Source organism: Larimichthys crocea, chromosome III, assembly GCF_000972845.2.
Source record: "Larimichthys crocea isolate SSNF chromosome III, L_crocea_2.0, whole genome shotgun sequence".
In the NCBI taxonomy this organism is placed as follows: Eukaryota; Metazoa; Chordata; class Actinopteri; family Sciaenidae; genus Larimichthys; species Larimichthys crocea.
Window position 1 is genome coordinate 3,157,509 of NC_040013.1, and position 15,622 is coordinate 3,173,130.

At 42.5% G+C, this 15,622-nt stretch overlaps 2 protein-coding genes across 4 annotated transcripts in view; one reads left to right on the forward strand and one right to left on the reverse strand.

Moving 5' to 3' along the window:
* Nucleotides 1-1,279: 1,279 nt before the first annotated feature.
* On the forward strand, nt 1,280-9,317 carry piwil1 (piwi-like RNA-mediated gene silencing 1). The gene is made up of 21 exons (XM_019260318.2): nt 1,280-1,482; nt 1,845-1,932; nt 3,126-3,240; nt 3,478-3,606; nt 3,701-3,915; nt 4,079-4,200; nt 4,360-4,440; nt 4,624-4,821; nt 4,963-5,071; nt 5,324-5,450; nt 5,598-5,715; nt 5,831-5,945; nt 6,036-6,223; nt 6,558-6,630; nt 6,727-6,921; nt 7,675-7,778; nt 7,875-7,945; nt 8,042-8,195; nt 8,340-8,465; nt 8,550-8,697; nt 8,792-9,317. The coding sequence occupies exons 2-21, from the start codon at nt 1,864-1,866 to the stop codon at nt 8,906-8,908; spliced, it is 2,574 nt and encodes an 857-aa protein (XP_019115863.1). The 5' UTR covers nt 1,280-1,482; nt 1,845-1,863; the 3' UTR covers nt 8,909-9,317.
* The window catches only part of rimbp2b (RIMS binding protein 2b), an 85,819-nt gene continuing 79,368 nt past the window's right edge, over nt 9,172-15,622 (reverse strand). For all 3 annotated transcript variants that reach the window (XM_027277606.1, XM_027277604.1, XM_027277605.1), the window contains 2 exons: nt 14,568-14,702; nt 9,172-11,710 (listed from right to left, as the gene is read on the reverse strand). In XM_027277606.1, the coding sequence (XP_027133407.1) occupies nt 11,510-11,710; nt 14,568-14,702 (336 nt within the window). In that variant the 3' untranslated portion in view covers nt 9,172-11,509. The remainder of the gene's footprint in view (nt 11,711-14,567; nt 14,703-15,622) is intronic.

Consider the following 15,622-nt stretch of genomic DNA (forward strand, 5'->3'; position numbering starts at 1 on the left):
CAGTACTGGACTTTGTCATGTGCACATTGTTCTGCATTTTGACAAGATACAGTTACGTGTGTATAATGTTGAACTGTTCCCGCATGCTCATAGACACAAAAACCCAATCCTCTGTGTGTTACTTTCCCCTTTTTACCCCCACAATCAATCTTGATGACACTGATGTACCTGCCCTTCTTCTTCATCTCCACCTCAGTCGTCTTCCAGTAGGTAAACAGTGACTGAAGCAGGTCCTCTGCAGACTAGTCCCTCAGGTCTGAATCTCTAATCACTCTTAGATCTCAGACATGAAAGACTTGCGTACATCTTCATAAAAATGCCCTCTGAGGTGCCAAGTTCTGTTTCAAATGGTGGGATGTGGAGAAGAGAGGAAAACTTTGGGAAGAAATAATAGCTCGTGATCAGGTATTTCTTAAAAGGAGTGGATAAGAGGATTTTGTAGAAACATTCTTAACACTTTCATTTCTGAATCATTACTTATTTTTTTTTATCATCGTTATAAGTTAAACTCACCAAGATCTCGCAGTAAGCCTCGGCCTCAATCCATTTAGTCTTAGTACTTACTAGCCCTTAAGACTAATTTGTTAAATCTCAATTTTATTTATGTAACATCAAATCATACAGAGGTTATCTCTTTCCATATAGATATAGCACGTCTAGACCAGTTCGTATCAGCATATATACACAGATATAAGCTAGATGAGATAAAAATAAACGTGTGTAGAGCCTGTACGTAGTATAATAATAGTGCTTTATGTAGAGGAGGTAGTTTATATGTAGCGTGCGCACAGATTGTGCAAGCCGACTTTAAACAATGGGGATAAATAATTTGCAGGTTTGGTGGATGTTTGGAGGTTACTGCACAGTGATTGTTGCTGACACGTGTCTGGTGTTAATCAGAACGATGGCGTGGTGGGAACAAACTGTTCTTGTTCATACTTGTTTTGGAGTGCAGAGCTCTGCAGTTAGGACAGTTGGCATTTACTCTTATTGTGGTGCACGATGAGCTATGGGCTGAAAAGCTGAAGTTGACATGTGTCAAGTTAGTTGCTGATTTCTAAATGCAGCAATAATGTGTGTGTGTGTGTGTGTGTGTATCAGAGCTCAGAGTCTTTATGTTTACTGCAGGAGCGCTGCTGCCACCTGGTGGCCACAGCTGAGATTACACCGCTTTAAATAAGGCGCACAGCAGCACTAGATTAAAAACGGGATCACTCCGCTTAGAAAAAGTAGTTCTTCATCTTTTCCGAGTAATAACTTCAACCTTTTTAATAACGTCTCTATTAGATTAATACTAAACAAACTGCACTTAAATGGTAGTTATAGATGTCTTATATTAACTGAAGAAGTGTTTAAAAATAATAAAACAAGTCAAGCGTATTAATCTTCTCAGTGAAGAGGCCTATAACCTCCTCGAGGCAGACCGCGCGTGTCTTTTCCGTTGAATCGCAATTTACGACGAAACTTTATCCAAAAGTTTATGTAAGTAAAATGTATTTTTTTAATATTTACATTAAATATTTTAATCAAATTCGCTAATAAATCCGTCAAAAAATGACAATATCACGACGTAAATGTGGAGTTAACGTGTTAAACTTGCTTTTAAAGTTCAATATGTTCGTGTCGTATTCGGTAAACGGTTAAAAAAAAACGGTTTTAACGGTCACTCTTAAGAACTGACCGTTAACCGTTAAAGCTAAGCTAACCTAGCTCGGTCGAGCTATACGGGCGCCATTTTGTGCCTTAAAGAGTAAAACTGTTAGTTTGAGTTTTAATCAGATTAAAGTTTAGATCAGATTAAAGTTTAGATCATCACATTAAAAATATTTCTCTTAATTAAACAGCTGCTAAAAAGAAAAAAAAATGACTGGTCGGGCACGAGCAAGAGCACGAGGCAGAGCGCGAGGTCAAGAGACCAAGGCACCTGGAGCGGTAAGAGGAGTCTTCACTGTGTCCTGTGTCCTTCACTGTGTCCTTCACTGTGTCCTGTGTCCTTCACTGTGTCCTGTGTCCTTCACTGTGACCTTCACTGTGTCCTTCACTGTGACCTGTGATCTGTCTCCTTCACTGTGTCCTTCGCTGTCTCCTTCACTGTGACTAGTGTCCTTCACTGTGACCTGTGACCTTCACTGTCTCCTTCACTGTGACCTTCACTGTGACCTGTGACCTTCACTGTCTCCTTCACTGTGACCTTCACTGTCTCCTTCACTGTGACCTTCACTGTGTCTTTCACTGTGACCTGTGACCTTCACTGTCTCCTTCACTGTGACCTTCACGGTCTCCTTCACTGTGACCTGTGTCCTTCACTGTGTCCTCCACTGTCTCCTTCACTGGTCCTGTGACCTTCACTGTGACCTGTGTCCTTCACTTTGACCTTCACTGTGACCTGTGTCCTTCACTGTGTCCTTCACTGTGACCTGTGTCCTTCACTGTGTCCTTCGCTGTCTCCTTCACTGTGACCTGTGACCTTCCCTGTCTCCTTTACTGTCTCCTTCAATGTGTCCTTAACTGTGACCTGTGACCTTCCCTGTCTCCTTTACTGTCTCCTTTACTGTCTCCTTTACTGTCTCCTTCACTGTCTCCTTCACTGTGACCTTCACTGTGACCTTTTTTATTTTTCTTTATTTTAACTTAGAGTGTGCATAGTGATAAGACAACACTAATACTGTAATGATTGATAAAATTAGGTTAGAAATTATATGAAACTGGAGACTGTGTGAGCTGACACATTGACTAAAATTGAAACGCATCGGCTCCGGAGTCGTTCCGTATGCAGTGTGTTTTAGGGGTGAGTCTCACACAGAAGTTGTCCTGTACCAAAACTTAAAATCAAGGCCTCACAGCCCCCCTTCAGAGCTTTGCTGACCTCTAGTGGGTGTCAGAATCTGTTCAGCAGCAGTTGTCCGAGCAAGGTGGGTCTTCACAAGACGCCGGTGCTGCAAAATGCAGAAGCAAACCAAGAGGAGAAATTGAACAGCTTAATTGGAAAATTGTTGTGCAAAATGTAAAATGGTAATTTTGAAATTTGACATATGCGATTCTGTTTGAACACTGCGTTACAAACTTGACTTCCTTCACTAGAAAGAACGGACCGTTTCCTTTTCCTGTTTGTTTTCTTTCTGAAGAGCCAGGCTCAAGAGGCTGCACCAGCCGCCGCCGCCGCCGCTGCCCCGCCCACAGAGAGAGAGCTGGTCGGTAGAGGGAGGCAGAGAGGTGCTCCGGGACCCTTTTCTGGAGATGGTAACATACAGTCATCACATGTTTTGTTTCTTACGTCAGGTGATCTCGGTTATTCCTTTTTTTCCTGTGAAAGGGATTTAAAATATGTATCGTAGACAATTTCTATGAATAAAGTTAACTGCAGTGCAGGAGACTTGTGGCGATCCCTAAAAGATTTTCTCTGCCTATCATAGGTTCTCAGGATTATTGCGTGTGGTTCATTTAACGTCTCTGATGGCTTGAATTTGTTTCCATCAGCTCTTCAACAGATTTCAGTCGGCTTTCAGCAGGTGAAGCTCGGGGAGAGAGGAGGACGCCGCCGCGATTTTAACGATGCGGGGATCAACACCAGGCAGGCGATGGCGCACGTTAAGGACTCGAAGACTGGTCTGTCATCACTTGATGTTGATTCAGCAAATTGTGTCATTGGTGGACAGGATTATAATTTACTCCCTGAAATTGTGTGTGTGTACTTCCTCAGGAACGAGCGGTTCCCCCATTCGCTTGACAGCAAACTTCTTCCGCATAGTGTCCCGCCCTCAGTGGGTTCTCTATCAGTACCACGTGGACTACAACCCGCCAATGGAGTCTCGACGCCTGAGATCTGCGCTGCTCTTCCAGCACGAAGAAGTGCTAGGCTCAGCGCGGAGCTTTGACGGAGCCCTGCTTTTTCTGCCTAACAGACTGCACAGCAAGGTGATGTGATCATTCCAACGTCCAACACTTAGATTAAAACAAACTGAAGACACACAACTGCCCTGTTTGCAAAACTGTTCCCTTGAATGTGACCTGAAGGTTCGGTAGTTTGTTTTGATGAATTCAGCTCCTGACAAATGTTGGTTTTCTTTCTTGTGTTTAGGAGACTGTGCTGCACAGCGAGACGAGGAATGGAGAGAAGGTTCAGATAACAGTCACCCTGACAAACGAACTGCCACCCACATCTCCGATGTGCATTCAGTTTTACAACATCATATTCAGAAGGTAAACTTTCCAGTTTTCAGGTCTCTTAAAAAATAAGTGAAGCACCAGTCCAATAACTGGATTGTATGTATACAAGACAAGGATACAGTTCACCACGACATTTTGGATCTTTGGAAAGTTCCAAACTTCTCATTAACGGTAGTTTTTAAATTTCCACAGGGTCTTGAGAATTCTCAACATGCAGCAGATTGGACGCAACTACTACAACCCCCAGGATCCACTCGACATCCCAGTGCACAAGTTTGTTCATTCGTCTTTGTTTTGTTTTTTCACATCCTGATGTTTAAAAGTGATTTAAGTCCAGTCAGAAGCTGTAGCAGTTCACTTTTCTGAACTCGTTAGTGGGGCAGTCTGATATGACGGCAAACAACTGTTTAATTAAATTTGGAATGACACACTTTGCACCTGTCCCCGCTATCCTAGGCTGACCATCTGGCCAGGCTACAGCACCACCATCCTGCGGTACGAGTCGTCCATCATGCTGTGTATCGACCAGAGCCACAAGGTGCTGCGCAGTGAGACGGTCCTTGACTTTATGGTCAACTTGAGGCACCAGTTTGGAAATCAGCGCTTCCCTGACATCTGCGCGAAGGAGCTCATCGGACTCATAGTCCTCACAAAGTAGGATCCACATTTTATACTCACATTCTTGGATTAATATGCAGAAGTTTTGAATCTAGGCTTGGAAGTGATGCATCGGTTTCAAAAGCACCTCTGTGTAACTGGACTTGCTCTGTTCTTCTGCTGCCTCAATTTCTTTAGATACAACAACAGAACCTACAGGATTGATGATATCGCCTGGGATCACACTCCCACCAACACCTTCTCGAGGAGAGACACAGAGATCTCCTTCAAGAACTACTACAAGAATGTAGGTGTCAAGTATTGCGGGACGATAAACAGTATGCTTACTGGCAACTAAATGTTGCATTGAACTCTTTAGTGGCACGTTGAGTTGGAAGATTGGGATTGGACAAAGAGAAGGAAACAAATATAGACTCAGAACTTGATAGATTACTCCTCCATCTTCAAGTTTAAGGTGACTTGTGGAATTCATAGGCTGAATCTAGTCAGAGCACTTAAACCTCAGGCTTATTCACGGACTTGTTCACTCTGTTCGAAGCAATATGGCCTGGACATCACCGATGACAACCAGGCCCTGCTCGTCAGCCATGTGAAGAGGCTGGGTCCTGCTGGAGCTCCCCCTCCTGGCCCGGCCATGCTCATCCCAGAGCTGTGCTACCTCACAGGTCATTGTACAGTGTGTGTGATTCTTCTTGCTAGTGTCAGCTGTGGGATATGATCCAAACATCTCCATGAACTAAAAAAAACACACCCAGTCTGCTGCAGAACTTGGTAAAGTATAACCACGAAGTGAAACATGTCGTGTTTGACAGGTTTGACCCAGAAGATCCGAGCTGACTTCACCATCATGAAGGCCTTGGACAGCCACACCAAACTGTCACCAGAGGCCAGAGAGGGAGGCGTCAACAGATTCATCAATAACATACAGAGGTAGGCTCTTCGCTGTGTAATTTGTCTGTTCATATGCACAGAAGTTAAACCATGATTTTGTTTCCGTCAACATCTTCAGGCAAGTTTAATCCCGGGCTTTGATTTGATTTGTTAGGAACGCTGATGCACAGGCGGAGCTGGATAAGTGGGGCCTCAACTTTGATTCCAAAGTCCTAAATCTGACTGGCAGAGTCCTCCCGAGGGAGACGCTTTTCCAGGGATCAAGATCGGTATAATTTGCTTGTGGTTCTTCTGAATACATTAAATTTATTTATTCATACGATCTTAATTGAGAGATTAACATAATTTGTGTCACCTAGTACGATTACGGCCCCGCGGATGCGAGCTGGAGCAGACAGATGCGTGGCATACCTCTGATGAACAGTCCTCCGCTGGATAACTGGATCATGTTTTGCACCCGTCGCTGCAGCAATGAAGCCCAGTCCCTCCTGCAGACCCTCAAAACAGTCTCGGCTCCTCTCGGTATCCGCATCAGGAGCCCTCTCATGTGAGTTCTGGCAAGAGAACAATGTATTCTACAGGCTTTGTGTAAAAAGAGTTATCAAAGTCCAACTGATGTCCTTGCAATATTTGTTTGTTGTAGGGATCACATTTAGTGTGGAATACATTTAAATACACTGACGGTTTATTAGGAATTCTTGATTTTAAGGAATGCTAGAGAACATGTTTAAAAATGAATATGTGTATCTCAGTATTTTATTTTTCTGTGAATCAAACTAAACAAGATTCTTGGAGAAACTATTAAACTATTGTAGTCGGTGGTGCTGTTGATCTGGTACCTCTTACCGGGAGACGTTTTGTGTTGCTGTCCTTTGATTCAGGATCGAGTACGAGGATCACCAGGAGTCTCTGCTCAGAGCCCTGAAGCAGAATGTTGGACCCCATACACAGATGGTTTGTGACCTTCATATGTTTGACTTTAGCCTAATCAATGCTGTCACATTTCATATGTTGTATGCATGAGACCTTCACGTTCTCTCCGTCTGTTAGGTAGTGGTGATCCTCCCCACTGACAGGAAGGACAAGTACGACACCGTCAAGAGGTTCCTCTGTGTGGAGTGTCCCACTCCCAGCCAGTGTGTGGTTGCCCGTACTCTGAGAAAGGCGCTCATGTCTGTGGGCACCAAGATTGCACTGCAGGTGGCGTGCAAAATGGGAGGAGAGCTCTGGAGTGTGGAAATCCCTGTAAGTCATTCATTCGACACACAAGGTGTGTCCTTAAAGAATTCAGATCTCAGCAGATGGAGAATACAAATGGTACCGTGTCACTAACACGGGACTCACACAGGAGGCGGAACGGCAGCGGAACGGTCCTTTGCCCGGCTTCAACTCACACCGGTCGCGGATCAGCCGCGGAACGCCAGCGGCCGTATTCACACGAGATCACGCGAGAATCCTGGACATACCCGAGACCCCGCGATAATCAGCGTATAAAGAAAACAACAACAAATGGCTGACTTTGCTTCTCCGACGTGGAGGAGATTATAAAAAGCATCTGTTGTGTCATAAATGATTGTGTGTTGTTCCACTTCAACAATTAGTCTCTCGTTGAGACCCTTTGATCGATCTTTGATCACCTGGTGCCACCGGTCGTGACGTAACGTTGATGTGAAGTTGTAAAAAGCTACATGAACTGCGTATTGTGTTTTATTTTGAAAGGGGGCGGAAGTTTATTACGTTGATTCTGTGTCGGATTTCCTGTCTGGTGCGCAGTGCTCTGTTGAAATTTACGAGGTTTAGCTGCGGCTCGCGGGAAAAAATAGAAATACTGCGGAAAGCTCGCGCCGTGGCGCGGAGAGCCGCTTCAGAGCCGCGCCCTGTGTGAGTGCTCTCATTGACTAGACTGGCTTCTATCTGCTACGGTGACCGCGGCAAGTCAACAAGCTGTGAAACTGCAGGAGTGGAACATTACACTGTGCTGCTCACTTGTCCCACCAGCTCAAACATGTGATGATTGTGGGCATCGACTGCTACCATGACACTACTGCTGGGAAAAGGTCCATCGGCGCTCTCGTGGCCAGCCTCAACCAGAACATGAGCAGGTTAGTTTGTACAAGCAGCTGAGTGACTCCTCCTCAACTGGACCTTAGTCTATAGCCGGTAAGTTTGATTGTGATATTTTGAATTTCTCTGTCAAGGTGGTACTCAAAGTGTGTGCTGCAGGACAGAGGCCAGGAAATCATGGATGGACTGAAGATGGCCTTAAATGGCAAGTTTCTTTCCTTAAGTTGACAAATTCATTTTATTGTTACGTCAACCATCTGTCAAGTGTCTCAGCAATAACTGTCACAACTTTGTTTTCCAGGTGCCCTGAAGGAATACCTGAAGTTCAACAACTGCCTGCCTTCACGCATCATCGTGTACCGAGACGGGGTGGGAGACGGCCAGCTGCACAGCGTGGTCAACTATGAGGTCTCCCAGATCATGGACTGCATCAAGTCCATGGGGCACGACTACATGTGAGCTCTTCATCTTTTAAGGCTTTGTGAAATCTCCAACGTGCTGACGTTACTTCTGCCGTGTCACCAGTCACAAAATAATCAGAACAAAGCTTCAGTTCTCCTGCCAGTTTTTGATGGACCTGCTTCATCTGTTGGTCGTAGGCCCAAGCTGAGTGTGGTGGTGGTGAAGAAGCGCATCAGCAGCAGGTTCTTCGCTCGGGCCAATGGCAAAGTGTCCAACCCTCCCCCCGGGACCGTCATTGACTCAGAGGTCACCCGTCCAGAGTGGTGCGTGTTTTTTGTGCGTGTGTGTATTTTGATTTACTCATTTAGTAGCACTGCTATCAAACTGCTGCGACTTTCGTTTATCAGGTACGACTTCTACATCGTGAGCCAGGCTGTCCCGTTTGGATGCGTCTCCCCATCCCACTACAACGTCGTGTACGACACAAGTGGACTGAAGCCTGATCACATGCAGCGGCTTACCTACAAGCTGTGCCACATGTACTACAACTGGCAGGTAGGCTGAACATTTTGGATATTTAAGAAGAACAACCATTAGAGCTGATCACACAATCGACATGCTCAGATTTATTTTCCTGTTTGTGCTTCAGGGGGTGATCAGAGTGCCCGCTCCCTGCCAGTACGCCCACAAGTTGGCTTTCCTTGTGGGTCAGAGCATCCACAGGCAGCCCCATGTGCAACTGGATAACCTCCTCTTCTACCTGTGAGGTCAAAGACACGAGGACTCTGCTCAGCTTCCTTCTTAAGATCTTTATGTGTGTCAGCCTTTTTGTTAGATTCATTTAAACTGAACAGTTTGAGGTTTGCGTTACACATTGAAGTGCAAAGACGAGAGTTCAGTTCAAAGCATTTGTGAATATGTTTGAAACACACTTGAGGTTCAGGTTAATCCAAACGGTTTCAGAACTACATGTCAGCATTGTATTCACTTAAAACTTCATTTAGGTTCATGTTTGGACTTTTGAGTAAGGACAAATATCTAAGTTAAGCACCTGAAGTCTTTATTTATTTTATTTCTTACACCAGTGAGCCTCCTGGTGATTTGTAGATAGAAAAAAATCTGCTGAAATGTCTTATTTTTGTTCGTAATGAGGCTGATGCTGCTGCGACGCATTTAATTAAAAAAAAGTTTGTGTTGTAAATAATTTCTGTGTTAAGTTAAATTACACATGCAAACATTACAAAATATCAAATTTATTTAGATTTTTTTTTTTTTTTAGAAAAGATTGCACATGCACACCCACACAATAATTTGTAACCATCAATATAGGCTGATAACTCTTATCATAAAGCTAGCACACAATTGCAGACTTTTAAAACAATATGGTCTTCAAGACACCATGGGGAAAGCTTGCACTGTTTGATTATAAAGTTAAATGTACAAAAAAGGCAGTTTGAAAATCAAGTATAAACATTTAAAAACAATTTTACAAATGGACAAAGTACAAAAAGAGCAACAGTCAAAATGAACAGAAGCAATGTCTGAAGACATGGTCCAGAAATAGGAAAAGATGTACATCAGTTTGTTTTTTTTACCGTAGGTTAACATGGCTGTTGGCCGAGAATTGTACAGAAAGTATTACAGAATGTTTTGCATACATTCTTTTTTGGCAGTTTCAGTTCAACTCTTGTTGTTTTATAGAAAAAATAGGCTTAGATCTTAAAATACATGAGGATGAGATGGAAATGGTGCGAGGAAATAAAGGTGGACTGTTTCATTTCACGCACAAAGACTGACATCTGCACAATCCTTTTGGGCAGCTTTTGAAAATACATTGGCTTTCAATTCATCATACATTCACTACTCTACATTAAGGTGTAGATATATATATATTATATATATTGATATACAGTACTTGTATCCTGCACCAACATAACTCGGGACACACTGAACAGGCATCGATGACAGATTGGCTTGAATAAACATCTTTCAGATCTAATAGATTTGGGGCAGAGGGGGGCAGCGCAGAGGTAGCCTTGTGTCTCACCGTTAAACTGCTGTGAAAACAGTCGAACCTTTAGTCTTCTAGTGACGCCCAAAACTGTTGCATGTTATGAATCAAATGCAGTACAATAACAGGACTTCGTTTGCTGATGCTATATCGCACAGATCAACTCTTTGTTCTTTTTGTAGAGTAGTCATTGTTTTAAATTAGATGTGCATCAAAAACAGTGAGGTTAAATAAAAAAATGAAGTGCCTTTGTTTACTCAGAAGCTCCAAAAACTTAAAAAAATTAAAAATGTAATTTTTGGGGGGGGCTTAAACGTGGATGATAGTCAACACAGGAGCCTCGGACTTGGTTTATATGTGAGCTCTGGTCCTATTGGGTGGGGGGGGAAATCACGACAATCACACAATACCCTGCACATCACAAGTGAGGATTAACATCATCTAACAGATCTCGTCTCATGAAGTAAGAATATAAATGAATAGTAGGCATGGAACTGCACGCTCTACTGGACAAAGTACTAACCATTGTGCGATTATAAGGCAAATACATGGAGGTTGGATCTACTAGGCATTTCCATTCAGGCTGATTTTACTGCAGAGACCCTGTCGTAGGTACAGTATGTGCTTGTTTTGTAGGTGTCTGAGATGTTTGAGGGTGGAGGGGGGCACTTGCCTCTATCACAGTGTCGAGATAGGGCAGAAGATTAGGAGTTAATTCTGCTGATTTGTCACAGTTTACTGCACAGCAAGTATTAAAGTACTGCATGCTCGTAGGTTTTGAGCCCCCCCCCATCATGTCGCATGCAGTCTCGAGGGGATCGGGAGGGAATGTGCTGAAGTAAAGCATGCAAACCTCTTCAACAGCTGACGTGACTGGCTGTTTTTTGAACGAGCTCAAGTCCTCGTGGTCCTCAAGGGGTCTTTGCTCAGATTCAGAGCGGACTCCCCAACGTTTAACCGAGCCCTCTGTGTTTGAATGACATTCTGATTTCTGCACACACACACACAGACGCTGACCCGTCAGACTTGACCAAGTGCAAAATGAAGAATGCCCCCAGGCCCCGTCTCTGTCTACAGCACAACTTCATCAGCCAGAGACTTGGAGGTAAGATACTTAATACTACATCGGCCGACACCACAAGGTTTCGGGACCAAAAATATGAAATGTGTTATTGAAAATAAGTTGATACTGTTAACAAAATACAAATATTCTAGTATACAACAGATGTACAAGAATAAAGCATTTGCTGAGCTCACAAATGCCACCTGTCAACTGTGTTATATTTAGATTTTTTTTTTTCCCCTTTTTCTTTTTTTTGTTTTTGTTTAAACACTACAAGAAAGTGTGTCGAGAAATTATTTTACAGCGCCAAGTCTTTGCAATAGTTTCTTCCCTTTGGAGAGCAGTCCCTTTTTCTTTTTGGAGGAGTAGTACATGTCCAGTGGGGCCCTGATGGGCGTGCCGGGCCCCACGGTGGCAGAGCCAGAGCCGGGGATGTGTGGACGCACTGTGGGAGAGGCTGCTCTTCTGGGCGGACCCGATTTTTCCAACGGAACCTAATGGGAGACCCGTAAGGGACAGTTGAGGGTGTTAAAAAGCCAACCGTCTCTCACACACCTCACTACTCCCCCCTGCTTCTCTTTTTTAAAAGTCCTTCCTGTCTCAGCAGGGCCACCATAGCTCTGAAGTCTACCTTCCCTGGATGTTTGTCCTGTGCACTCCCTCCCTCACCCCACCCTCTCTGTCAGGTAGAAACAGTAGTTTGTTTGTTTTTTTAATCAAGCTGCTAACGAATAAGCTACAACAACAACACAGAATTTAAGCATGACATTGACTAACCTCCACATCAATGTAAGGTGACGACATTTCCCAACAATGAATATCAAAGGCAGGGCAGTTTCTCTCACATAAACAGATACATTTGCATTTTGGGACATATTTATATCACATTCACTTTCCTTCCTCTCAAATATATATATGTATGTATATATAGCTATTTATATTTATAGATATTTACTGATACAACTGGGTTACAGAGAAACTACGAGTCACTATTCCTTTTCTGTAATCATGAGCTAAAAGGCTCTTTTAAATTGCACTTTGGGAAGACGGATGGTTCAAGATTCCATTTTTGTGAGGCTATATTTACATATACAGTGTGTGTGTGAGTGTAATTTAAACACCAGAACATCTAAAATATCAAAATCACTCTGCTGCATTTGGTATTTTCTTAAAGTTTAAAGTGAGAATATGCAACTTTTGACAGAACAGATCAAATATTTGACTTCTATTCTTTCAGTTCAGTACACTAGAGGGGGGTTCGTGGCTACAATCTTATTTGGTCTGCTATGACTAGCAGCTTATTGTGGCTAAAAACTTTGGGTAAATATTGCTGTTACAATAATTTTGCATTTTAGCTAAATGGTAAAAAGCCAAGCTGCAACCTCCGTGGCTGGGAAGTGCCAAAAACTGCAGTTCCTCAAACGTCCACTTGAGGCTGGCTCCAGATGTGAGTCAGTCTCCATAAGTCCCCATGTCCAAATGTCCAACTTCACAGCAGAAATAAACATGTTTACAGCCTGGTACAAAAAACAGTTTTGGTCTCTGTAGCTAATTTCCCCGTTCATGACAACTGTACTGAGGGTGAATTTATATACAACTCACCTGTTCACATTATATTAAGGCTTAAAGTTATGCAGGATTAAAGGCGTGGCCACTCTGATTGACAGGTAAGTGCCGTTACAGGTGGCTTGTTTGAGCACCCATGTCATTCTGCCAGAAGAAGCAGGACAGCCAACATGTCACACACACGCCTTGTTTACAGTCAGTGTGTGTTGCAGTTTAGTATTATCCCATAATTATTTGTAGCTGCTGCTGAGCAAAAGTTGCATCGTCTCACTTTAAACCAAATCAAATTGATAAACCAAAATGCTAACTGATTCGTTTTTATATTTCACATTATTCTTTGCATACAGGAGGAAGTGTTCCTAAATTTCTTGAAGTAAAAAAAAAAAAAACTTTTATGCTTTTCTTTGGGTTTTTGCATAGAATCTGTGGATTTTCTGGATTTTCTTTCTGAGCAGTCTAAATGTTCGTACCATTCATTTTAAACAGAACTCGTTGATATTTGAGGGCAATTAGTACAACTATGGCCTTTTAGCTTACCATGAGTTACAGCAGGAGACTTATTGCAGGAGACGGACATTGTCATGTACAACACTCAGAGAAACAACTGAAGATACCATACTTCTTGTCTAATGCATTGGCTAGGGTCACTACCTCCTACCAGCAGACAGTACTGATTGTTTTGGTGAAAACAAAAGAAGGTTCCTAAAACTACCTAAAGGCAGAGCAGCACTAAAGGAATGTCATATAAAGTACACATGTTTGCATACCAGAAACTAAGGGGTACCCATGTCATCTGCATTAGACGAGGGGAGCGTAATCTTGGTATCCTCAGTTGCTCACTTACGTGACGGAAACAGAGCCTTTAAGGTGTGAAATGAACACTCTTCTTCTGTTTTGCCAAGCGGGTGAGGAAAAGAAATAAAAAAAATATATATGGTGATGGCATTTCAATAAGTTTGCACTATGACAATGGTAAATTAGAATACAAGGAAAGAAATATCCGATGACACCTATTAATATTTCAACAATTGCATTATTTGTTAAACACAAAAATAACATCACATATTTACATTTAGTAAATAATTAGCTTCTGAAATTATTCTCTTCTGATGGCAACATATGCTAAGTGACCTTTTGCGTGCTACTTTACAAGAAAGCAATATACAAAAACAAGGCGTTCAGGAGCAGATACAAAAGTTGTACTACACTAGGACTTATCTTTATATAAAATGTTCAAGAATTCATGCATCTGGACTATAGAACATGCTGAGCTACAGACTACATAGTTCATCTTTCAGTACAACAAAACTATTTACTCTATTAGAAATGATTTGAGATCAAACACAGAATATATTCATAAAGCATCTGTTAGAATGCTAAATATGCGTGTGCAAAAAAGTGTTAACTGCTGTTGTTTCCAAGACATGACAGAACAAGTAAAAAGTCACAGGAGCTCCCCTCCCCACCACCTCCGTTTTACTCTCATTGAGAATGCTTTATGAATACAATATATCCATGTATTATACAATGCAGAACTCCCTCCCCTCCCCCCCTTTCACAGCAGTAAACATGAAAAATAAAAAGTACCTCTGTCAAGTATTAGTCTTAAAGTTTTATTTTTTTTTCTTCATAGATCTTAGACATCTATTTATTTACAGTCAGAAATCCCATTGTACGTCAATGAGACACACACACGCACAGACACGGAACTAAAAGGAGATAGAGGGAACTGAAAAGAGTAAATGACGGGATGACAGAGGGCTAGTACTGCGAAGGAGCATGTACCCTTTTGGTCTTTATCCGTGCTGGAGTGTCCTGGGCGTAACGAGATGGTGAGTCAGTGAGAAAAACCTCTACATCATCAGGCACTTCTTCTAGAAAGTTGGAAGGAACAAGTCCCTTGTGTCCATTGAGCTCGCCCTGCAGAGTACACAAAGACAGTGAGACACTCTCCGCTGTGTTTGACTTTGAATTAGCCCCGTCGTTTAACTATTTATACCCATGCTTTGAGGAGGCACATGGGAATTTCAAGTGAACGCTGCAACAGAGTTGAGGAATGGGGAGAATTATTTTTACCCTCTGCTAATGATGCACGGGAGGACAGGTGTTTTTCCCCACATGGGTTTGTTTCTCATTTCAATTTTTTTAAGCAATATTCTTAATATTACAATACCCATGAGCCTCGGGCACAAATCAGATGAATTCACCCATGTCTGAACCAGAACTTGAAAGGGACTTGATTGAAGCTGCAGACGGACACCGTCATTTTTTAGCTTCTACCTGCTGCTTGCAGCGTATGTCACAGAAATTCAAGCTCAGTGATTGGATGTTGAAATTCAAATTGGGACTAAGATATTTCCTAATGCAGCTCTTAGTAATCTTCAGTGCTGATGATTCAAGTGAGAGAGTTTCGACAACAAACTCGTCTCTCTCTCTTTGCAACGTTATTGGACATCTGCTCAGAATCAGAATCAACTTTCTTGACCGAGTATGTGTGCACATACAAGGAATTTGACTCTGGTTTGATGCAGCCGTCGGTGTACTTACACACAGTTTAAAGAACTATTGTCAGGAAGACGGACAGAAAATAGAAAACAGCTGAAAACGAGGAAACATCAGGATAAAAATACTGTACATACAAGAAGGTGAAAAAAAGAGGTGTATATACTGTATATAAATAACTACACCTATCAATCATATATGTCTTTCTTGCACAGCTCAGTGGCAAATGTACTGCTTAGAACTGTTCATTATTTCTAGATTGGGCCTTGATTTCAGAGGTCGGCAAAATCAGGTTACTCATTTGTAGCTGATGACTTTTGATCAGCTGTAGCTAATTA

What these genes read in the sequence shown, in the direction of transcription:
- piwil1 (XM_019260318.2), top strand. Translation starts at nt 1,864, where the DNA reads ATGACTGGTCGGGCACGAGCAAGAGCACGAGGCAGAGCGCGAGGTCAA. An exon ending in TCAAGAACTACTACAAGAAT is followed by an intron (nt 5,072 to 5,323) that starts GTAGGTGTCAAG and finishes CTCTGTTCGAAG; the next exon opens with CAATATGGCCTGGACATCAC. An exon ending in GAGGTCACCCGTCCAGAGTG is followed by an intron (nt 8,466 to 8,549) that starts GTGCGTGTTTTT and finishes TTCGTTTATCAG; the next exon opens with GTACGACTTCTACATCGTGA.